This window comes from Rhinopithecus bieti, unplaced genomic scaffold, assembly GCF_001698545.2.
Source record: "Rhinopithecus bieti isolate Rb0 unplaced genomic scaffold, ASM169854v2 scaffold_21703, whole genome shotgun sequence".
In the NCBI taxonomy this organism is placed as follows: Eukaryota; Metazoa; Chordata; class Mammalia; order Primates; family Cercopithecidae; genus Rhinopithecus; species Rhinopithecus bieti.
In genome coordinates this window covers 3,414,339-3,438,777 of record NW_016812332.1, presented here as the reverse complement: position 1 = coordinate 3,438,777, position 24,439 = coordinate 3,414,339, and the positions used below count along the sequence as shown (strand labels likewise).

General features: G+C 40.4%; 1 protein-coding gene across 1 annotated transcript in view; it reads right to left on the bottom strand.

The window, feature by feature from the left end:
• The window catches only part of HECTD1 (HECT domain E3 ubiquitin protein ligase 1), a 117,068-nt gene that overhangs the window by 61,275 nt on the left and 31,354 nt on the right, over nucleotides 1-24,439 (bottom strand). The window contains exons 3-12 of the mRNA XM_017895868.1: nucleotides 20,034-20,268; nucleotides 16,699-16,926; nucleotides 15,325-15,606; nucleotides 14,959-15,229; nucleotides 13,844-13,920; nucleotides 13,659-13,757; nucleotides 11,179-11,293; nucleotides 10,434-10,611; nucleotides 10,185-10,210; nucleotides 5,795-5,826 (exon numbers count right to left, since the gene is read on the bottom strand). Of these exons, the coding sequence (XP_017751357.1) occupies nucleotides 5,795-5,826; nucleotides 10,185-10,210; nucleotides 10,434-10,611; nucleotides 11,179-11,293; nucleotides 13,659-13,757; nucleotides 13,844-13,920; nucleotides 14,959-15,229; nucleotides 15,325-15,606; nucleotides 16,699-16,926; nucleotides 20,034-20,268 (1,543 nt within the window). The remainder of the gene's footprint in view (nucleotides 1-5,794; nucleotides 5,827-10,184; nucleotides 10,211-10,433; nucleotides 10,612-11,178; nucleotides 11,294-13,658; nucleotides 13,758-13,843; nucleotides 13,921-14,958; nucleotides 15,230-15,324; nucleotides 15,607-16,698; nucleotides 16,927-20,033; nucleotides 20,269-24,439) is intronic.

Sequence of the window (24,439 nt, the reverse complement as noted above, 5' to 3'; positions counted from 1 at the left end):
CAAGACTCCGTCTCAAAAAAAAAAAAATAAATAAATAAAATAAAATAAAATAAAATAAAATAAAATAAAATAAAAAACACATATCCACATACACTTAAATGATAATAAACTATTAATAAAAAGGGGCTTGGCTGGGAGAGGTGGTTCACGCCTGTAATCCCAGCACTTTGGGAGGCTGAGGCAGGTGGATCACCTGAGGTCAGGAGTTCGAGACCAGCCTAACCAATATGGTGAAACCGCATCTCTATCAAAAACATAAAAATTAGTCGGGCATGGTGGGCACCTGTAGTCCCAGCTACTCGGGAGGCTGAGACAGGAAAACTGCTTGAACCCTAGAGGTGGAGGTTGTAGCAGGCCAAGATCGTGCCACTGCACTCCAGTCTGGGCGACAGAGCAAGACTGTCTTAAAAACAAATAAACAAACAAACAAACAAACAAAGAGGCTTGTCTATTGTGTAAGAGCCAATAACCAATTCATTTAACAAATATTTTCTAAGTATCTAACAATGTTCTAGGCACTAAGCTGCAGATATCATTACCCTTGAGGTGACTGACAGAAGAATAAAGAGGCAAAATTCTCAACTGATGTCCTAGAGAAGCATGTGACACAGCTATATTTCTACAGCATGGGGTCTCTACATATTTTATAACTCTCTCTAGCTGAAGTTATAACATTATATTTCTTTAATGAAGGAATATGCTTTATTACAAATTCAAGTACATTACAGAAAATGATAGGTGGACAGAGGACAAACTGTTTTAACAGTTTGATTGATTCTTTCCAGTTTTTGTTTTGGTTTTTTTTTTGGTTTTTTTTGTTTTTTTTTTTTTTGAGACGGAGTCTCGCTCTGTCGCCCGGGCTGGAGTGCAGTGGCCGGATCTCAGCTCACTGCAAGCTCCGCCTCCCGGGTTTACGCCATTCTCCTGCCTCAGCCTCCGGAGTAGCTGGGACTACAGGCGCCACCACCTCGCCTGGCTAGTTTTTTTTAGTATTTTTTAGTAGAGACGGGGTTTCACCGTGTTAGCCAGGATGGTCTCGATCTCCTGACCTCGTGATCCACCCGTCTCGGCCTCCCAAAGTGCTGGGATTACAGGCTTCAGCCACCGCGCCTGGCTTGTTTTGTTGTTTTTAATTTAGTTTTATTTATTTTTTTGGAACAGAGTCTTGCTCTGTCACCCAGGCTGGAGTGCAGTGGCGTGATCTCGGCTCACTGCAACCTCCGCCTCCTGGGTTCAAGCAATTCTCCCATCTCAACCTCTGGAGTAGCTGGGATTACAGGCACCTGCCACCACACCCAGCTAATTTTTGTAGTTTTAATAGAGACGGAGTTTCATCATGTTGGCCAGGCTGATCTCAAACTCCTGACCTCAGGTGATCCACCTGCCTCAGCCTCCCAAAGTACTGGGATTACAGGCGTGAGCCACCGCACCCGGCCATAATTTCTTTTTTTTTCTTTTTTTTTTTTTTTTTTTTTTTTGAGACAGCATCTCGCTCTGTCCCCAAGGCTGGAGTGCAGTGGCAGGATTTTGGCTCACTGCAACCTCCGACTCCCAGGTTCAAGCAATTCTTGTGCCTCAACCTCCCAAGTAGCTGGGATTACAGGCACCTGCCACCATGCCCAGCTAATTTTTCTATTTTTGTAAAGAAAGGGTTTTACCACATTGCTCAGGCTGGTCTCGAAATCCTGTGCTCAGGAGATCCACTCTCTTTGGCCTCCCAAAGTGCTGGGATTATAGGCATGAGTCACTGTGCCTGGCCCCAGTTTTTATTACTGGCCCCAGTTTTTATTTATATTCCATTGTAAATACCAGAATTTAAGTATTAGTTTTATATCATTACTTATTTCAATTAACAATGCATTAGAATGTTTATATATTATTTATCTATCTCTCTCACATACTGAGGCATTACGAGCAGGAATCTTTTTATGCACTTTAAAAACATAATTAATTTAATCCACACAACAAAATCTATGAGGTCGGTTTTATTATCTCGAATTTACAAGTGAAGATATTGAGAGACAGGTGTCTACTAAGATCACCAAGCTAATACACTACAGAGCCTGTATTCAAATTCTATCTCTTAATCAGCAGATGATACATAATACTCACAACATAAAATTTTTCTATTTAACACTATTATATAAATTTTGAACATGTAGTTTACAGTCTTTTCTATTAAAAATAGCACTTTTTTTTGTGGAAATAGTTTCTTCACATTCCTTCAATACAGAGGGATTCTCAGATCTAAGAGCCTAAACACTTTCATTAAGTATTGAAAGTGTATGAGTACTGCATTCGTATTGGCAAACTGATTCAAAAAAGGCTAACACCTTAAATTATCACTAAATATGAGTATCTATAATACTCCTCTTTACTTAAAAAAATTTCTAATTTTTTAAGTTTCTTAACTGTCAAATAGGTAAAAATGATACCAAATTTCACTTATCTCCAAAATGTTTTGCTTTTTACTAGTAAGGAAATTTTTTTTTTTTTGAGACAGCATCTCACTTTGTCACCTAGACTGGAGTGCAGCAGCACAATCTCGGCTCACTACAGCCTTGACTGCCCAGATTCAAGCAATTCTCCCACCTCAACCTCCCAAGTAGCTAGGACTACAGGCATGCACCACCATACTCAGTTAATTTTTGTGTGTTTTATAGACAGGGTTTCAGCCTGTTGCCCAGGCTGGTCTCAAACTCCTGGACTCAAGCAATCCTCCCACCTCAGCCTCCCAAAGTGATGGGATTACATGCATGAGCTAACATGCCCAGCTAGGAAATACATTTTTCTATATTAATTTTTTGCTGTTTCTTCTTGAACACTGTGCCTTAATTTCATTGGCTGCTTTACTCAAATGGCTCTGAAATTTTTACAATCAATTTGTACATGCCCTTTATATAATAAAGACAGTATCCCTTTGTCATATTTGCTAACAAATACCCACCTGCTGGCAAATTTATTTAGATTAAAAGTTTCTATTCTGGGACATCTGTGGCTGCAGTTAATATTGTTTCTGGTATGCAGTAGTTTTATGTTTTTTTCATAAAATAAATTTAAAAGGACATATTTGGCTAATGCAAATAAGTTTCTAAAGTAAGCCAGGCATAGTGGCTCACGTCTATAATCCCACAGCTTGGGAAGTCAAGGCAGGGGAACTGCTTAAGCCTGGGAGTTCAAGACCAGCCTGGGCAGCAAAGCAAGGCTGTCTCGAAAAATAAAAATTAGTTGGACCTGGTGGTGTGTGCCTGCAGTTCTAGCTACTCAAGAGGCTGAGGCAAGAGGATACACTGCCATGGAATTCAAGGTTGCAGTGAGCCATGATCACATTATTGCACTCCAGTCTGGGTGACAGCAACACCCTGTCTCAAAAAAAAAAAAAAAAAAAAAAAAAAAAAAAAAAAAAGGAAAAGAAAAGAAAAGCCAGGCTGGGTGTGGTGGCTCACACCTGTAATCCCAGCATTTTGGGAGGCCAAAGTGGGCAGATCACGAGATCATGAGTTTGACACCAGACTGGCTGACATGGCAAAACCTCATCTCTACTAAAAACACAAAAAAATTAGCCAGGCATGGTGGTGTGTGCCTGTAATCCCAGCTACTCAGGAGGCAGAGGTTGCAGTGAGCCAAGATGGCGCCACTGCACTCCAGCCTTGGCAAGTGAGCAGGACTCTGTCTCAAAAAAACAAACAAATAAACAAAAAGCCGTTCTTCCTATCAAGGTCTGATAAACATTCAAGTATATTTTCCTTTGCTCAGAGGTTCCGGAGGGGCTCACGGCTGTAATTCCAACACTTTGGGAGGCCGAAGAGGGTGGATCAGATGAGGCCAGGAGTTCAAGACCAGCCTGGCCAACATGGTGAAACCCCACCTCTACTAAAAAAATACAAAAATTAGCTTGGCATGGTGGTGGATATCCTTAATCCCAAGCTCCTCAGGAGGCTGAGGCACGAGAATTGCTTGAACCTGGGAGTCGGAGGGTGCAGTGAGCCAAGATCATGCCACTGCACTCCAAGCCTAAGTGACAGAGCAAGACTGTCTCAAAAAAAAGTTTTGGAGGACAGGGGGAAAAAAAAGTATCTTATCTGTTTCTTTTCTTTTCCTAATACTTTAGTTTTAAGTCTTAGAATTTGTTTAGATTTGAAATATAAAAGATTAGGGTGATTTTTAAAATCAAACTACAAAGCAGATATTCCAGTACCATTTAATAAATAGTACTCCCTCCCGTGAATGATCTGAGAAACATTCATTATAATACATTCAATACCTATATATAACTGGCTGTATTGGGGGGACTATTTTATTCCGTTGATTTACACATTATTCTGCTAGTTATCATAAAGGTTTCATTGCTGAAGGGTTACACTAACTTTTCAGATTTTTTTTTAATAATCTCACCTATTTATTCTTCCAGATGAACTTTGGGATCTGTCAAGTTCTAAAACAAATTCTGTAGTTATTTCCTTTAGAACTGCATAACCTACAAATTAATTTTAGAAGAATTTATGTCTTCAGATTATTTAATGTTTTCACCCAAGAACAACTTCCCACTATATCCCACCAAGTCTACTTTTTTCTCTCAAATTGTTTAAAAAAAAATATTGGGCCAGTCGCAGTGGCTCACACCTGTTAATCTTAGCACTTTGGGAGGATCACTAGAGCTCAAGAGTTCAGTCTGGGCAACATAGTGAGACCTTGTTTACATAAAAAAACTAAAAAATTAGCTGGGTGTGGTGGTGCTCGCCTGTAATATCAGCTCCTTGGGAGGCTGGAGAATTGCTTGAGCCCAGGAGGCTAAGCCTGCAGTGAGCTAAGATCATGCCACCGCACTCCAGGCTGAGCAGCAGGGTAAGATCCTGTCACAAAAAAAAATAAAAAATAAAAAATAAAAAGAAGGAAAGAAAGAAAAGAAAACCAGACCACACACGGTGGCTCATGCCTGTAAACCCAACACTTTGGGAGGCTGACATGGGAAGATCGCTTGAGCTTAGGAGTTTGAGACCAGTCTGGGCAATACAGAAAGACTTCATCTCTACAAACAAAACTTTTTTTAATTAGCCAGGTGTTTAGCCAGGCATGGTGGCTTGCATCTGTAGTCTCAGCTACTTGGGAGACTGAGGTGACAGGATCGATTGAGCCTGGGAGGCAGAGCCTGCAGTGAGCCAAGATTGTGAGCCTTCCAGCCTAGGTGACAGAGTGAGCCACCCTGTCCTCCCCCAAAAAATTAGCTGGCGCGGTGGTGCACAACTGCGGTTGCAGGTGCTTAGGAGGCTGAGGTGGGAAAATCCCTTGAGCCCAGGAGTTTGAGGTTGCAGTAAGCTATGAGCACTCCACTATACTCCAGCCTGTGCGACAGTGAGACCTTGCAGCTAAAACATTGTTTAAAAATGTCTAAAGGGCCAGACGCGGTGGCTCACCCCTGTCATCCCAGTACTTTAGGAGGCCGAGGCAGGCGGATCACTTGAGGTCAGGAGTTCAAGGCCACGCTGGCCAACATGGCAAAATACCGTCTCTACTAAAACTACAAAAATTAGCTGGGCATGGTGGTGCATGCCTGTAATCCCTGTTAAACCCTTGGGAGGCTGAGGCAGGAGAATCACTTGAACCCAGGAGGCAGAGGCTGCAGTAAGCCAAGATCATGCCACTTCACTCCAGCCTGGGTGACAGAGCAAGACTCTGTCTCCCCCCGAAAAAAATAAAAAAAAATTTTTAAAAGGTCTTCAAAGATCTAATTTGCTGAAAAGTAGACTCAATCTTTGTCCAGTTATTTACACTAACTCCTAAGATGTTTACTTACCAGACCTCTTCGAAATTCTATGTAGCTTTCTTCTAAAATGAAGTGGAGAAGTCCTCAGTCTAATTATCTTACAGAGAAAATAATCAGGCTTTTACAAACTACTCCACCACTGATACTACCGATCTCTGTTTTGAAGCCTTCACTGATCTGCTGTCTGCCTTTTATTTCCTGAACAGATACTGTGCACAGGCCTATACAGGTAATAGCTAATGTGAATATACATGGACACTCCTTTAACTGTCTGAATCAGCATTATGTTTACTTATCTGAAAAAACTTCAAAAAACCTGGTAAAATATCAGGTTGTAACCAATCCACCTTGTTTTTTCAAGACAGGGTCTCACTATGTTGCCTAAGCTGGTCTCAAGCAATGCTACTACCTCAGCTTCCCAAGTAGCTGGGACTAGGAGTGCGCTACCGTGTGCTCCCCTTGTTTTAATAATTCTAAATAATTCCAAAAAATAAACTTATCACTTTTCAAATACCGCTAACATTTTAGACACTATGCTACGCACATATTTAATTTCTATTCTCACTCCTAAAGAGGATTAACTGTAACTATCCTCACCTTGGAGACAAGCTAATTGATTAAGAGGTTATGTGCTTTGCCCATGGCCAAACAAAAAGGAAAGTGGCAATGAGCTGATTCCAGAGTATGAGTTCTTAACTAAGACATATATTATTTTCCTAGCTACAATTAAATGTGTCTGCTAATAATTACCTGGGAAAATTTAGCATCAAATTTTCTAACACTAATATCTCTAAACATTTAAAATGATAACAGAAAACAACCATCCAGTAAGGGAACTCTGCTATATGGTAGCATACTTTATAATTTTCTGATGGCCTTATCATGAAGCACTTCTACTCCGGAATTATTCTTGCATCGGCGTAACAGATGGTCCTCTAAAATTTTCAGACCAAATTATCTTGTTCAAAACTGAACTTGCTCATTTAAGATGATTCAAGTCTTGTGTTGTTTTTTTTTTTAAAAAAAAAAAGTGACCCCACTAACACCTATACCTCTGTAGCTATTTGGGGAAGAATTAAAAACCAAGCTATTAAATGTTCACAGTGAATTATTTTGCTGTCACTTCTCTCCTATTTAAAGCAGACTGCTTGTATTTTAATGTCAGCTCATAATACTGGTATTTAAGGTACTTGAATCTTATAAAACTGCATGTTCTATAGACCTCCTGAACTGAAAATGACCAAAATCAGATTCCTACTCAGCCAAAAACCTGCAGTTATCTTTCACCCTTTCTTCCTTCAATCCACCATCTAATTGGTCACCAATCCCTATACAACCCATCTGCCAAACTCTTAAATTTGTTCTCGCCAACCCAGTTGCCCTGAAGTTCCTATCTCAATGAATCCCTGTCTGTTTCTATTCTCTCCTTCCTCCAGTTCTTCTCTCTGCCAGGCTGTTGAAGTGATCTTGATAAACAGAAATCCAGATGTGTCAAATTTTCCTTACAGGTCTTTAATAATCTTTCTTAACTGTGAGGTAGAGTCCACGCCCTTTCACATGGCCTACAAAAGCCTTCATAGGTTATAAAAAGCTCCTCTCTACTTTCTTTACGTTACTCTCTGAGTTTTCCAAATGTATCCTGTACTCCATTAATACTGAAATATTTGCAACTGCTAACAAAACACACTCATTCAATCATTCAGTAAATATCTACTGAGGACCTAAGGATCAGGCCCTATTCTATACCTCCTTGTCTTTGTAGGAATGCAGGAGTACATAAGGTACTTGAATCTCACCAGTTCTCATGGTGCTTACCTTAAAGAGACAAGACAATAAAACAAACAAAAGCCCCCAAAAAGCAGTATTTCAGATAGTGTAACTTTTTTTTTTTTTTTTTTTGAGATGGAGTCTTGCTCTGGTGCCTAGGCTGGAATGCAGTGGCGCGATCTCAGTTTACTGCAACCTCTGCCTCCTGGGTTCAAGCAATTCTCCTGCCTCAGCCTCCTGAGTAGCTGGGAATATGGAAAAGCACTACCACACCCAGTTAATTTTTTAATTTTTCATAGAGACAGGTTTCGCCATGTTAGCCAGGCTGATTTCAAACTCCTGGCCTCAAGTGATCCACCTGCCTCAGCCTCCCAAAGTGCTGGGAAAACAGGCATTAGCCACCGTGCCCAGGCAAGATAGCGTAAGCTTTGTAAAGTCAGTAAAACATTATTGATAAAAAACGTGTAACAGGGGCCGGGCGCGGTGGCTCAAGTCTGTAATCCCAGCACTTTGGGAGGCCGAGACGGGCGGATCATGAGGTCAGGAGATCGAGACCATCCTGACTAACACGGTGAAACCCCGTCTCTACTAAAAAATACAAAAAACTAGCTGGGCGTGGTGGCAGGCGCCTGTAGTCCCAGCTACTCGGGAGGCTGAGGCAGGAGAATGGCGTGAACCTGGGAGGCAGAGCTTGCAGTGAGCTGAGATCCAGCCACTGCACTCCAGCCTGGGTGACAGAGCGAGACTCCGTCTCAAAAAAAAAAAAAAAAAAAAAGTGTAACAGGGTAAATTTACATCAGGGAGACAGACTTCAACTGATGTAACATTTGAACTGAGATCTGAATGATAAGAAGCGAACACCCATTCAGAAGATCTGGGGACAGAAAGTCTCAAGCAGATGACAAACAAGTACAAAAGCCCTAAGGCAAGGATGTGCTTGGAGGGTTCCACAAATAGAAAGAAGGCTAGCATAAGTGTAATGGGCCAAATGTTAGGTAGTACTCAGGTGGAGAGTTGGGTTGGGATTATCTAAGAACTTGCAAGCCTAAGGGTTAAGGAGCTGAGTTTTAGTTAAAGCCAATTAGAAGCTCTGAAGGGTTCAAACTAGAAAGTGGTGTGATATAATTATGATTTAAATATATAATTCTCAAGCCAAGTGAGGTAGCTTATGCCTGTAATTCCAGCACTTCAGGAAGCTGAGGCCAGACGATTGCTTGAGCCCTGGAGTTAAGACCAGCCTGGGCAAGATGGCCAGACCTCATCTCCACAAAAAAATAAAAACATTAGCTGGTGTGGTGGTGCACACCTGTAGTCCTAGATACTCAGCAGGCCAACGTGGGAGGATTCCTTGAGCCTAGGAGTTCAAGTATGCAGTAAGCTGTGATTGCGCCACTGCACTCCAGCCTAGACAAGACAGCAAGACTTTGTCTCTAAAAAAATTAAAAAAAAAAAAAAAGTACATAATTCTCAGGCCAGGTGCAATGCAGATGCTCACACTTAGAATCTCAACACTTTGGGAGGCCAAGGCAGAAAAATCACTTGAGGCTAGGAGTTCAAGACCAGCCTGGGCAACAGAGCAACACCATGTCTCTGCAAAAAATTTAAGAATTAGTCAGGCAAGGTGGTATACATCTGTAGTCCTAGCTACTTGAGAGGCTGAGGTGGGGGACTGCTAGAGCACAGGAGTTCAAGATTACAGTGAGCTATAACTGTGCCACTGCACTTCAGCTTGGGTGACAAAGCAAGACTTGTCTCTAAAAATATATATGGTCAGATGTAGTGGCCCATGTCTGTAATCCCAGCACTTGGGAGGCTGAGGTGGGCAATCACTTGAACCCAGGAGTTTGAGACCAGCCTGGGCAACACGGTGAATCCCCATCTATACTAAAAGTACAAAAAATTAGCTGGGTATGGTGGCACACTTGTAGTCCTAGCTATTCGGGAGGCTAAGGTGGGAGAATCACTGGAGCCCAGGAAGTCGAGGCTGCAGTGAGCCGTGATCCAGCCACTGCACTCCAGCCCAGGTGACAGCAATACTGTCTCAAAAAATTAATTAATTAAAAAAACATACACACACACACACATCTACACATATAATTCAGCCTAATATGTACAAACATTGTAAAGGAGCAAGAGAGAAAAAGCAGAATGACTAATTAAGAGGCCACTACAGTGATCAAACCACTGTCTTTGGGAGTTTGGATCAGAGTACTGACTAGCAAAAGATGAAAAGAAATAGCAAGCTATGGATGCACTGTAGAGGGAGAGCCACAAGGAGTTCCTGATGGATGGATTTATACCTTCATGCATTTGCACATACTGTTCTTCACCCATGTTTCCAAATCTGTCTGCCTAGAAAACTCCTAAGTGTCCTTTAAACCACAATTTAAATCTCACCTCTGCATAAAACTGTCTCCAATCTGCCCAGCCCAATTAGTTGTTAAATCATCCATATTCCCAGAGAACCCTGAATATGTGCTTAATCTACCACTTACCACTCTGTGTTTTACCCACATACAGCCTTACTAGCTCACAAGGGGAAGAGTAAGCAAGAGCCAAGTCTCATCTATCTGTATAACTCCTCCAGTGGCCATGTCATATTGTCCCTACCAACAGGCTTCCAAAAAGCTCAGTAAGTGTTTGCAATACTTACCAAATAGAGATTTAATATTCAGAGAGCTACCAAAAATTTGTTAAGAATCTAGGAATCTTTTCTAAACCTCCCCCCTCTTCATTCAGAACATCAGAAGAAAAGACAGGACTTCCCACTTCTCATCTAATTTTTATTCTTACCACACCTTTTTAACATTAAAATAAACCTCAAATCCTTCTGGAAAAGGGAGATAAATAAAACCATATAATTGGTGTAATTTGACTAACACATACAAATAGTATGAATAACTACCTTATTGAAGGCAGCATAGTTTGCTGAAATGTTTGTGCAAACACTGGCAATAACCTTTTCAAGTATATGGGTGCCATTTCCGGATCTCCTTTGGGCTCATTACATTCTTCTTCATCTTTGTTTGTATCTTTCTTTTTCTTATCATCTCCTTTATTAACTGGACACATCCAATCACCTGCAGACAAATATTTTTTCAAGAAGTACTTTTTTGGAAACTTTTGCTTTCAAGGAAAAAACCTTAAGATATATCCAACTTCGAACAATAATTATCTTTAATTAACAAATAAACTGAAATTAGAACATGGTTTCAATGATGCTTATAATACTGAAGAGCATCAGTAACTTCAATGAGCTCAATAACAAATTAAGGAGGTAATTTTGGATACTCCACTTGGTTCCAAAAATTATTTCACAGAGCTTCTGGATTCATCAACTCTCTGAAAACTTAAAACTTCTGTCAAACTACCCTATCTAAACACCACCAAAGTATTCTTTATCTGACATTCCCATATTCCTTGAATTTCAGATTTTGGTCATTCTGGAATCAGGCAGTCATGGTCTCAAAGAACATAGAAGATTAAGCTGTTAAAGGTTTATCAAATGTAAGGATATACATATATAATTATTTGACTTCATAGGAATAGTTCATTTATATAATGTTAATGCATCTACAGAAAGCTATGGAAGTGAAAGATGAAAAATAACAGCAGATGGCTTAAAAGGAAAAGAATGTAGCACTCACCTGGAGACTGAAGAATAGCTACTACTTCACTATGGCCCCTTTCTCGAGCTTTATCTAATGGAGTTTTCCCATCTTCATCTCTCAGATCTGGATTTGCACCATGTCGTAACAGAGTCTAGAGAAGAAAAGCATTTAATTTGAATATAACAATACTTTATCTCTTTGACATCCAACTATGTAAATGAAAGATTTTCCAGAATTACTTAATCAAGTAGGTGGCAATCCAAATCTCTGCCTTTGCACTTAGTGCCTTAAAAGCAGCCTATTCTGTAATCCCAGCACTTCAGGAGGCCAGTGTGGGTGGGTCACCTGAGGACTGAAGTTCAAGACCAGCCTGACCAACATGGAGAAACCCCGTCCCTACTAAAACTACAAAATTAGCCGGGCATGGTGGCACCTGCCTGTAATCCCAGCTATTTGGGAGGCTGAGGCAGGAGAATCGCTTGAACCCGGGAGGCAGATGTTAAAGTGAGCCGAGATCGCACCATTGCACTCCAGCCCGGGCAACAAGAGCGAAACTCCATCTCAAAAAACAAAAAAGCAGCCTATTCATATCAAAAAAACTTACAAATTAATTGTACTTAGTTATTTATCATCTTCTCAAATTAAGTATGTTCCATCTTAACATGTCACTTTTTCCATCAAACCCCACCTCCCAATTTCTTTAAGAGAGGTACTGTTATAGTTTATGACCTGACAATCAACGACATCGCCTCCTATATACTGCCAATTACCAAGTTAAGTCCAATTAAATTTTAGACCAAAAAGTCAACCAGGTGTGGTGGCTCACACCTGTAATCCCAGCACTTTGGGAGGCTACATCGGAGGATCACTGGACGCCAGGAGTTCAAGATCAGCCTAGGCAACATGGTGAGATCTCATCTCTACGAATAAGTAAATAAATAAATCATAAAATAAAAATAAAAATTAGCCAGTATGGTGGCACACGCCTGTAGTTCTAGGGACTCTGGAGGCTGAGGCAGGAAGATCACTTGAGCCCAGGAATTCAAGGTTACATGAGCTATGATTGTGCCACTGCATTCCAGGCTGCGAGACACAGCAAGACCCTGTTTCAAAAACAAAAGTCATCAATATATCCATCTATACCCACTAACACCTTAAACCTTTCATAATTTCATACCCAAACTACTTAATCACAATGGCTCAATAAAAACTTTTTTGCTAACGGTTGACTTTAAAAGTACTTGAAAGGGAAACTCTAAAACCTTCTTTGCTTACTTAGTATTAGTCACCCTTAGAAGCATCATTCTCTCTAAAAACTAACCAACTCAAACAAATAGAATTCAGGCTTGAAGAGGCCATTGTTCTTAGGCTAGAAAGCTACTAACCTGTTATTGAAAATTTTGTTGTAGTGTAAAGACGACAATAATAGCAGCTACCATTTGAGCACCTACAATATGCTGATAACTACAGTAAATCTATACAATATTGTTTCTAATTCTCACAATAATCTTGCTAAGAATATATACTTATTTTACAGATAAACTTAATAAATTGTCCAAGGTCACACAGCCTTTTTTGTGCATAAGGTGAGACTTAAATCCAGGTATGCCCAACTTCAGAGTGGACTAACCTCATACTATGCCAAATAACTTCACAATTGGCAGATTATAGACATCTAGTTCATATATTTGATGTAAATCTTTTCATTTAACCTCTTTGAACCTCAATTTCTCTAACTGTAAAAATAACTCTCAAAAATCCTTTGCTAGTCTGAGTCAAGTGATTCTTCTACAAACAGAATATCTGGCTGGGTGCGGTGGCTCAACCCTATAATCCCAGCACTTTGGAAGGCCAAGGCAGGCAGATCACCTGAGGCTAGGAGTTTGAGACCAGGCTGGTCAACATGGCAAAATCCTGTCTCTACTAAAAGTACAAAAATTAGCTGGGCATGATGGCACACGCCTATAATCCCAGCCACTCAGGAGGCTGAGGCACGAGATAGTTTGAACCCAGGAATTCAAGGCTGCAGTGAGTCACTACTGTGCCACTGCAGTCCAGCCTGGGTGATAGAGCAAAACCCTGTCTCAAAAAAAAAAAAAAGGGATATTTTATTGATTAATACAAACAACAGAAAATATAGGCAAAGTTATTCACTGCCAAGAGTAATAAATTAGAAACAATCACATGTTCAACACTAGGTGACTAGTTGAATAAACCTGTAGTATAGGATATGCATACAGATATAAAAAAAGTTCTCTACATGAGAACTTTTTTTCTAATTTATATTATTAAGTAAAAAAACAAAGTACAGGTGAGTGTATAAGAAAAGGAGGAAACACACACATATATATATATATGTTTTTATTGAATCTGCATTAGGAAACACTAAAAAGAAACACAGTGAGTAAGGGGAATGAAGTGGATGGGGATGGCATGGAAATAAAAGGTTTTATATCATTCTAATTTTTAAACCATGTAAATGTTAAAAATTAGTAATTTTAAAACCTAGACTTTACCTTTGCTACTTGAGGTCTTCCAAAACATGCAGCATAATGTAATGATGATGACCTTTGACCTCTATTAACATCTGCACCTCTCTCACAAAGAAATTCTACCTGTAAAATGATAACGAATCATAAAGCTGCTTTTTATTAATATGTCTATCTTTAATTTAAATACTAGCTTTTATTTATTAGCTTACCATTTCCTGAGTTCCAAACGCAGAGGCCCAGTTTAATAGAGTCTGACCTACATCATCCATAAAATTTACTTCAAAGGCTGAAATTTTGAAGAAAAAAAATGTATTTTTAAAGTCAATAAAATAATATAAAACTTTTCTAAAGACTGAACCATTTTAAGATTGTCATTAGTCATCATCTAAATAAAGAGCGAAGACAGTATTTTAAATATTTAGTTCAACTATAAAGTAGTACATAATCAGAAACCTGAGATCAGCTAAGAAAAAGTATTTAAGGCCAGGCACGGTGGCTCACACCTGTAATCCCAGCACTCTGAGAGGCCGAGGTGGGCGGATCACTTGAGGTCAGGAGTTCGAGACGAGCATGGCCAACATGGTGAAACTCCGTTCCTACTGAAAATACAAAAATAAGCCGGGTGTGGTGGCACATGCCTGTAATCCCAGCTACTCGGAAGGCTGAGACAGGAGAATCGCTCAAGCCCAGGAGGCAGAGGATGCAGTGAGCCAAGACTGTACTACTGCACTCCTGCCTGTGCAACAGAGCAAGACTCTGTCCCCACTGCAAAAACAAGAAGAAAAAATATTTGAAAATTTTTAAGCCACTGGGGATTCACAAGGCTTTAAGTCTTAAAAACAAACATAAAATAAGAAAGGAAAACACTAAATACACAATAAGGTAGTAGTTGCTAAAAGCGGCTAATCCACATCTATAATCCAAAGAACACAGAAGAACAAATCTGATGACCCAGAAGCATCTTTCAGGAATTTATATTTGCTGATCATCTCATGCAGCAGTCAAAAAAAATCTGCATTATTATAATTCATTCACATCAGTTTCCATCAATCTTGAGAAAACCTTAGAATTTACAAGATTTCCTTCAGGTAATCTAACAGAAATTTCAAACTTTATAGAAGTTTTACTCATTCAACAAGCATTTATTCAGGTTTCACCATGAACCAAGCTGATAATTACACAATTATACACAGGGAGAGTGGAGAATATTGAAGGGGTGCCACTTTGTTATCTGGATTTCTAAGAGTATTGTCCAAAATCTAGGAACTGCCTATATGCTTATCTCATAACTTTCTTTTTATATTTTAAAAAAATATTTTCTGACCTCCTGTGTCAATTGCATCTATAAGTGCATCAGTATCTTTACTTCGAATACAATCTATCAGCTGCCGATGTGAGCGCTCCCCAGAACTATCTAATCTCCGGAGTCCTGGGATTCTGCCTGTAGATCCAGCACTAGACTTTGGCAAAGCTTTTCGTCCTTCAAATAATAGCACCAAGAGAAGGTCAACCAAACGCATAGTATCAAGCACACATCTTTCATCACCCTGCAATGCACTTTCAATTGAATCTGGAAGCTCCGACCTCAGAAGATCCTAGAAAAAGAATGGGAAGAAAGAAGTTTAATATATTAGCATTATATAAAACACTTTCTGAAGATTAAAAAGCAAAGATTCAAAAACATTCTTACATGTGTTACTACTGGAGAGCCTCTGCAAAGTGTTGAGAGCAGACTTACAATTGTTGACACCTGATTACTCAATTTGGAATCTGCAGTGGTGGAAGGAGCTCCTGTGGTGCTGCGACCTGGTTTACATGCTGATGATGGTCCTGATACAGTACCACCAGCAGCAGCCATTCGCGATAACAGCTCCTCAGTTAATCCATGCTTGGCTAATGGAGCTGGGTCAACACCACGACGGGTAAATCGGTCAGCCAGTGATGCAAAGCATCGCAGAGCTCCGTCTGAAACCTAACAATGTGAAGAAAATGCCCACAGATAAAATTCACCCACAAAGGGTTAGTAATGATCATTTCAATACTGACACTACAAGAAAGGCAACTGTAGCAAAGTGATTAAGCATGTGATCTGCCTAGATTTGAATCATAACTCCATATACTGCTAACTGTGTAATCCAAGGAAGTTACTTAAACTGTGTAAAGCCTCAGCTCCCTCATTTGTAAAATGGGGATATTAATGGTACCTATATCTCATTGTGTTAGCTTAAATAAGGTAACACATATAAAGAATCTAGATGGATAGTAAAAGCTCAAAAATATTAACTATTATTATGTGTACTTTTGTCATGATAATCTATATCAACTGAAAATAACATCTGAACAATAAAAAAGTATTAAAAGTCAAGTTTTATTTTCCAAAGTATGCTAATTCAGTAAGGGTTTACAGATAAGATTATAAATACTGTCTTAGCCTCACGCGGTGGCTCAAGCCTGTAATCCCAGCACTTTGGGAGGCCGAGGCAGATGGATCACAAGGTCAGGAGTTCAAGATCAGCCTGGCCAATCTGGTGAAACCCTGTCTCTACTAAAAATACAAAAATTGGTCAGGCGTGGTGGTGGGTGCCTGTCGTCCCAGCTACTCAGGAGGCTGAGGCAGGAGAATCTCTGGAACCCGGGAGGCAGAGGTTGCAGTGAGAGAAGACCATGCCACTGCTCTCCACCCTGGGCGACAGAGCAAGACTCTGTCTCACAAAAAATAATAAAAATAAAAAATACTGTCTTATTTACTTTAAATGAGATCTATCTTAAGTCAACAAAATCAGGTCAACAAAACTGCACCAAGTCAACAAAATTATACTCAGTACAAGTACAGCTGTAAAAATATTTTTATGGTATTTAAATTTTAAGAATAAACATGTATCACATCTATAATCTGAAAAGTTTCATTCCCAAAATGGAGATTACCACATGGAGAGATGAGAGAAAGAAGATGGAATTACCTCTATTTCATCAAGTGGAAAGCACAAATTAATCATAATTATAAATAGGGGACACTAAGAATCACTTTCTGAAAATGGAAAGTAAATAACAGCAACTTATTTACCTGATGATCTTCATGTTTTAATAAACTAGACAGAGATTCTACACAAATTTCTAAAGAAGAATCTTGAGGCTCCATTTTGCCACAGAGTCTTGATACCACAGCCATGGCAGAGTGCAAGGTGTCTTTATGAACTAGATGTCCACTGTCACGAATGAAGGTAAGCACACAATTCAAACCACCAGCCTCAAAGACTGCTCCTGACTCACGAGTACATATCAGTTCTAATACCTATAATAGTAAAACAAACGTAACAAAAGAATGCAAGCCTGATTTTCAACAACCACAGAAATAATGCGCTCTCCAAATTTATTAGTGACACATTAAAAACAGAAAAGTGAAACAAATGAAATTAATTTTAATAATATATTTTAGATGGGTGTGGTAGCTCACATCTGTGATCCCAGCACTTCGGGAAGCCAAGGTGGGCAGTTCGCTTGAGCCCAGAAGTTCAAGACTAACCTGGGCAACTTGGCAAAATCTGATGTCTACAAAACATACAAAAATTAGCCAGGCATAGTAGTGGCATGTGCTATAGTCCCAGCTACTCAGGAGGTTGAGGCTAGAGGATCACTTGAGCCTACGAGGTCGAGGCTGCAGTGAGCCATGATCACACCATTGCACTCCCATCCTGAGCAAGACAGTGAGACTCTGTCTCAAAAAATAATATTAATAGCCAGGCGCAGTGGCTCACGCCTGTAATCCCAGCACTTTGGGAGGCCGAGGCGGGCAGATCACTTGAGGTTGGGAGTTTGAGACCAGCCTGACCAACATGAAAAAAATCCCATCTCTACTAAAAAATATAAAGTTAGCCAGGCATGGTGGCACATGCCTCTAATCCCAACTACTCGGGAGGCTGAGGCAGGAGAATCACTTGAATCTGGGAGGCGGAGGTTGTGGTGAGCCGAGATCGTGCTACCGCACTCCAGCCTAGGCAACAAGAATGAAACTCCGTCTCAAAAATAATAACAATAAAAATAACATTTTATTTAACCCAATATATCCAGGCATCATCATTTCAACATGAAATCCGTATAGAAAATTACTGATACATATTATAGTCTTTTATGTATAGTCTTTAAAACTGCAGGTATACTTTATACTTACAACACATCTCTATTTGGAGTGGCCACATTTGAAGTGCTCAGTAGACTCACTTGGCTACCATACTGGACAGTGCAGGTTTAGAAAGTGAAATCTGTATCGCAAGCTAAAGAACTACAAGTAATTTAGCAAAAGCTTGTAATAATACTCTAGCACTATTAGTCTTTTTCATTCTCATTCTCATGAGTCTAGGGTAGCAGTTTCCAGAAGCTAAGCATGGTGTGATATTGTACTAGACTGAATGCAGAAGCAGATAGGAGATCCAGCTGTCTACTGTAAAGACAAAGTGTTCTTAAGAGACTTGCAAAAATGCCTAACAATTCCAGTCTTCTCACTAACTTTGTTTATTTTAAAAAGTTATTTTTTGGCTGGGCGCGGTGGCTCACGCCTGTAATCCCAGCACTTCAGGAGGCCAAGGCGGGTGGATCACGAGGTCAGGAGATCGAGACCATCCTGGCTAACACGGTGAAACCCTGTCTCTACTAAAATACAAAAATTAGCCGGGTGTGGTGGCAGGCGCCTGTAGTCCCAGCTACTCGGGAGGCTGAGGCAGGAGAATGGCGTGAACCCAGGAGGCGGAGCTTGCAGTGAGCCGAGATCGCACCACTGCGCTCCAGCCTGGGCAACAGAGCGACACTCTGTCTCAAAAAAAAAGAAAAAAAAAAGTTATTTTTCATTAAAGCTATTATGAATAACATGTAATTAATATTTTAAATTTATCAGTTTCAGTATCTAATATGCTGAATAAATAGACAAAACCTATATAAACAAAAGCTCTTTGGGTATCCTCAATTATTTAAGACTTGTAAAGGGATCCTGAGACAAAAAATTTGAGAAATGCTAACCTAAAGCAGCAAGAACCATAAAAAGAATGAAGCAGAAATCATAAAATAATAATAATAATAATAATCAGGGGCTGGGCACAGTGACTCAAGCCTGTAATCCCAGCAACACCTTGGAGGCCAAGGCAGATAGATCACCTGAGGTCAGGAGTTCGAGACCAGCCTGGCCAACATGGTGAAACCCTATCTCTACTGAAAATACAAAAAATTAGCCAGACATGGTGGCACACACCTGTAGTCCCACCTACTCAGGAGACTAAGGCAGGAGAATCGCTTGAACCCAGGAAGCAGAGGTTGCAGTGAGCTGAGATTGCACCACTGCACTCCAGCCTGGGAGACAGAGCAAGACTGCCTCAAGAAAAAAAAAAAAAATCTAAATGTATTCATTTAGTACTAAATGTAAAATCTAGTACTAATGCTTTTAGAACTACACAAAGTTTTAGAGTTACATGAAGACAACAGCTTACGCTACAGGGAATACAGCAAAATAGTTAAATCCCTGGGCCCTAGAACCAGACTTCCTAATCTTCAAATTCCTAAACTTTAAGTCTTGGCTCTGCTGCTCACTACTCCCAAGTACGTTCCTTAACCTCAGCATACTTGAATTTTTTTCATCTGTAACATGGAAATGATAATATTCAGCAGGGGGTGGTAGCTCACGCCTATAATCCCAGCACTTTGGGAGGCCAAGGCAGGGACATCACAAGGTCAAGAGTTCAAGATCAGCCTGGCCAACATAGTGAAACCCCATCTCTACCAAAAATACAAAACAAATTAGCTAGGCATGGTGGTGGGCACCTGTAGTCCCAGCTACTTGGGAGGCTGAGGCAGGAAAATCACTAGAACTGGGAGGCGGAGGTTGCAGTGAGCTGACATTGTGCCACTGCACCCCAGCCTAGGCAACATAGGGACTGTCTCAAAAAAAAAAAAAAAAAAAGATAATATTCCTGGCACCAACCTATCCTGTATAGAGTCGCTGTGAAGATTAAATGAGTTAATACCTTAAAGTGCTCAGAATAACGCCTAGCACTGGTGGGTGGTGGTTGTTACTATTATAATACAAAATTATTTGGGGTAAGAACAGGGATAACCTATCTCTAAGAGACTACCAGGAACTGAAGTGCACTGAAGCAGCACAGAACATAGCAATGACCTACAGTTTTCCTTCTAAGATAAGATTTCTTTTCCCAAGCCTATGGGACCTCCTTTGGTACCACAAGGGTTGTGATTTCCACTGTTCTCAACTACTCTCAATAAAGTAAGACTGAAAATAGGAAGAATTTTTTTTTTAGTAAATATATTTTTCAGTCTCTATGTGATGTTTAAATGAGCCAATACTCATCCCTGAGAGGTCCAAGAAAAATAAGTAATGAGCCAATAAATAACACTTACCTTTACACATTGTTCAGCTAAGTCTCTGCTAGTCCTGTTGTTAAGTTCAACTACAACCAAACGATTACAAAGTGCTTTTATAGCTCCATCGACCCCAACAATCCTTCGGGTACATTCTGCAGATACATCCAAGTAGTATGTTATGGCACGGGCTGTCACCTCTAATACATTGTCTGGAGCACTTTCATCAAGAAAAATTTTGCAAAGGGCTGGTAAGAAAGTGCGAGGAGGACATCTGTAGTGAAAGAAATCATATTACATCTAGGGTTATTAAATTCTTAACAGCAAAATATTAATAAAATAACAGAAAATAAAAAGTTATAATATAACATACTGTGCTCAATACCGTGTCTGAATGTTTATTAGGTAATATTTCTCACATTGTTTTTGCTTCCATAGCAATACATGCTAATTTCATCACTGTTGAAAATACCAAGGTGTAAATGGTTTAAAATAGCAGCATTAACTTGAAACCATGTTTAAAAAAAAAAAAAATCGGCCAGGCATGGTGGCTCATGCCTATAATCCCAGCACTTTGGGAGGCCGAGGCGGACAGACCACCTGAGGTCAGGAGTTGGAGACCAGCCTGCCCAACATGGTGAAACCCCATCTCTACTAAAAATGCAAAAAATTAGCCGGGTGTGGTGGCGGGCACCTGTAATTCCAGCTACTCGGGAGGCTGAGGCAGGAGAATCGCTTGAACCTGGGAGATGGAGGTTGCAGTGAGCCGAGATCGCGCCACTGTATTCCAGTCTGGGCGACAAGAGCAAAACAAACTCCATTTCAAAAAAAAAAAAAAAAAAAAAAAAAATTCCATACTCACCTCAAACATGAACTGCTCTATAAAACCTTCCTTAACCTCCCAAATACTTAAGTGGTACTTTCATGTTCCTTAAACCGCATAAAAGCAGCACATATACTGTTTAACGTATCACTTTATTTCCTTACTCACTTAAAAGCCCCAGAAGGCCAGAACACTGCTCAATTCGTATTTTTCAGAAAGAAGCACTGATTTGGGGTCTAAAAGACTGGGGTAAAAAAAAAGAACAGCAACTGTGTGACTTTTCTGCGTCTGTTTCCTTACTTGTAAAGCACAAGTAATAGCTAAATAACACCTACTTTAGGCCGGGCACGGTGGCTCATGCCTGTAATCCTTGTATTTTGGGAGGCCAAGGTGGGTGGATCACTTGAGGTCGGGAGTTCAAGACCAGCCTGGCCAACATGGTAAAACCCCGTCTCTACTAAAAATACAAAATTCGCTGGGCGTCGTGGCACATGCCTGTAGTCCCAGCTACTTGGGAGGCTGAGGCAGGAAAATCACTTGAGCCCGGGACAGGGAGGTTGAAGTAAGCTGATATTGTGCCACTGCACTCCAACCTGGGTGAAAGAGCGAGACTACGTCTCTAAATAAATAAATAAATAAATAAATAAATAAAATAATACTTTTAAATGGTTATGAAGATTAAATGAAATCATACACATTAAAAACAGCTCAGTGTCAAGCATATTAAACTTTAGTCCCCATCCTCTCTAACACTCTAATGCTTATTACACAAACCTGTACAAGACAGTTCCATCAAAAATAGAATTTCTGAGATATCAGTAATACTCCCTATATTTTATCAACACTTAAAATATGAAAAGATCATAATTTACATTTAGTAGAAACCTCAGCTATGTGACATCAAATACATTATTCTAATTTCTCTAGACAGACTAAACTATAGCTACAGATAACAAAAAGGGTAATATCCTCAACATTTTAATGGAATAATTTATTCTCCCATTTTTAGTGCATGCAAACGAGTATTTCCCATACCTTTAGTAGCCTTTAAGAAATATCTGTATGAGGCCAGGCCTGGTGGCTCACGCCTGTAATCTTTGCACTTTGGGAGGCCGAGGCAGGTGAATCACCTGAGGTCAGCAAGACCAGCCTGGCCAACATGATGAAACCCCGTCTCTACTAAAAATACAAAATAATTAGCTGGGTATAGTGGCGGGCACCTGTAATTCCAGCTACTCAGGAGGCTGAGGCAGGAGAATTGCTTGAACCCAGGAGGCAGAGGTTGCAGTGAGCTGAGATCATGCCACTGCACTTCAGCCTGGGCAACAAGAGCAAAACTCCATCTTAAAAAAAAAAAAACTCTGTATGAATGTTAAAGTACATCTAACTCTACGGTTTAATATCAGCTTAGATGACTCTTAATTTAAAGGGTTCAGAAGAAAGAATATTGTCAAAAAAATTTTAGGGCCAGTATGATGGCTCACACTTGCAGTCTCAGCACTTTGGGAGGCTGAGGCGGTTCAAGATCAGCCTGGCAACATGGCAAGACTCACTATTAAAAAAATACATAAAAATAAAACATTTATAGAAGACATCTTTCATGCAATGACTGAGTAATCATTGATTAAACACAGGTTTTTGTTTGTTTTTTTGACAGTCTCGCTCTGTTGTCCAGACTGGAGTGCAGTGGCATGATCTTGGCTCACTGCAGCCTCCGTCTCCCACGTTCAAGCAATTCTTGTGCCTCAGCCTCCAGCACAGCTACAATTACAGGCGCACGCCACCACACCCAGCTAATTTTTGTATTTTTACTAGAGATGGGGTTTTGCCATGGTGGCCAGGCTGGTAATGAACTCCTGGCCTCGAGTGATCTGCCTGCCTCAACCTCCCAAAGTGCTGGGATTACAGACATGAGCCACTCCACCCAGCCAGAGGTGTTTTTTATTAGCCAGCAACACTGGCAACCTATGACATGTAGTCATTTGTAATATTTCTAAGTCAGGAATTAAATGCCTTGAGGCTAGGTTGTAAGAGCTAGTCCCATAGTTCTCAGGTAAGGTCACAAAACTGCCTAGCATATCAGAATCTTAAGCCTTGTTAGAGCATAATACGTATGCTCTACATATGCATATGCAGTAGACGGAAGAAATGAGAAGAGACTGTTAAAGTGTTAATACTAAAGAAAAAACACGGTCTAAAAGAGTAATGTGTTTTCTTTAGAAAATACTAGTTTGTGAATAAAGAATAAAACGATGAAGTTGATAGTCCAAGTATCAAATGACAAGAACAGATTTACCATATGCTTTATATTAATACAATTATTCATCCATTTTCTTACCCAGGGTAAAACCGCACATCAAAAAATAAAATAAAATTTAAGAGCAATGCTTAGTATAAACAATACATTTCATGGGGGAATGCAGTATTTGTTAATTTGGGGAATAATAGTTCCTGCTGTGTTCCCTAAAACATGATGAATTTCCTGAACAAGTATAGTTAAAGAGCCAGTTTAGGCTGGGTGCAGTGGATCACTCTGTAATCCCAACACTTTGGGAAGCCAAGATGGGAGGAGTGCTTGAGTCCAGGAGTTCGAGAACAGCCTGGGCATCCCAAGTAGACCTCATCTCTACAAAAAACCAAAAAGCTAGCCAGGCTGGTAGTGAGCACCTGTGGTCCTGGCTACTCGGGAGGCTGAGGCAGAAGGCTCACTTGAACCCAGGAGATCAAGGCTACAGTGAGCCATGATCGCACCTGTGCAGTCCAGCCTGGGCAACAGAGCAAGACTCTGTCTCAAAAAAAAAAAAAACAAAAAACACACACAACGCCAGTTTAAAAAAGACCCAGAAAGCTCTAACCTCATAGGGTCCCAGATTTTAATTGTGATCAACCGTGTTCCTAAGAAACATCTGTTGTGCCTTTGGCTATTGGCCAAAACAATAATTTTTTCAGCTGTTGAGTTACTTTTTCAACAGTAAGAAGGTATTTGGGGCATATTCCTTCATATGTAAAATGCATTTTTTTTTATATCAAGGTCTCAAGGAAAATCAAAGAAGGTTTTTTCCTTTTTTTTTTTTTTTGAGACAGTCTCACTCTGTTACCCAGGCTGGAGTGCAGTGACACCATTTCGGCTCACTGCAACCTCCACCTCCTGGGGTAAAGTAATTCTCCTGCCTCAACCTCCTGAGTAGCTGGGACTACAGGCGCCTACCACATGCCCAGCTAATTTTTCTACTTTTAGTAGAGAATGGGGTTTCACCATGTTGGCCAGGCTGATCTAGAACTTCTGACCTCAAATGATCTACCCATGTAGGCCTCCCAAAGTGCTGGGGTTACAAACTTGAGCCACTGCGCCTGGCCTCTTTTTTTTTTTTTTTTTCAGACAAGGTCTTACTCTGTCGCCCTGGCTGGAGTGCAGTGGTGTAATCAGGCTCCTGCAGCCTCAACCTTCTGGGCTCAACCTTCCTCCTACCTAAGCCTACCAAGTAGCTGGGACCACAGGTTTATGCCAACATGCCCAGCTAGTTTTTTTTTTTTGAGACGGGAGTCTCGCTCTGTCGCCCAGGCTGGAGTGCAGTGGCCGGATCTCAGCTCACTGCAAGCTCCACTTCCCGGGTTTACGCCA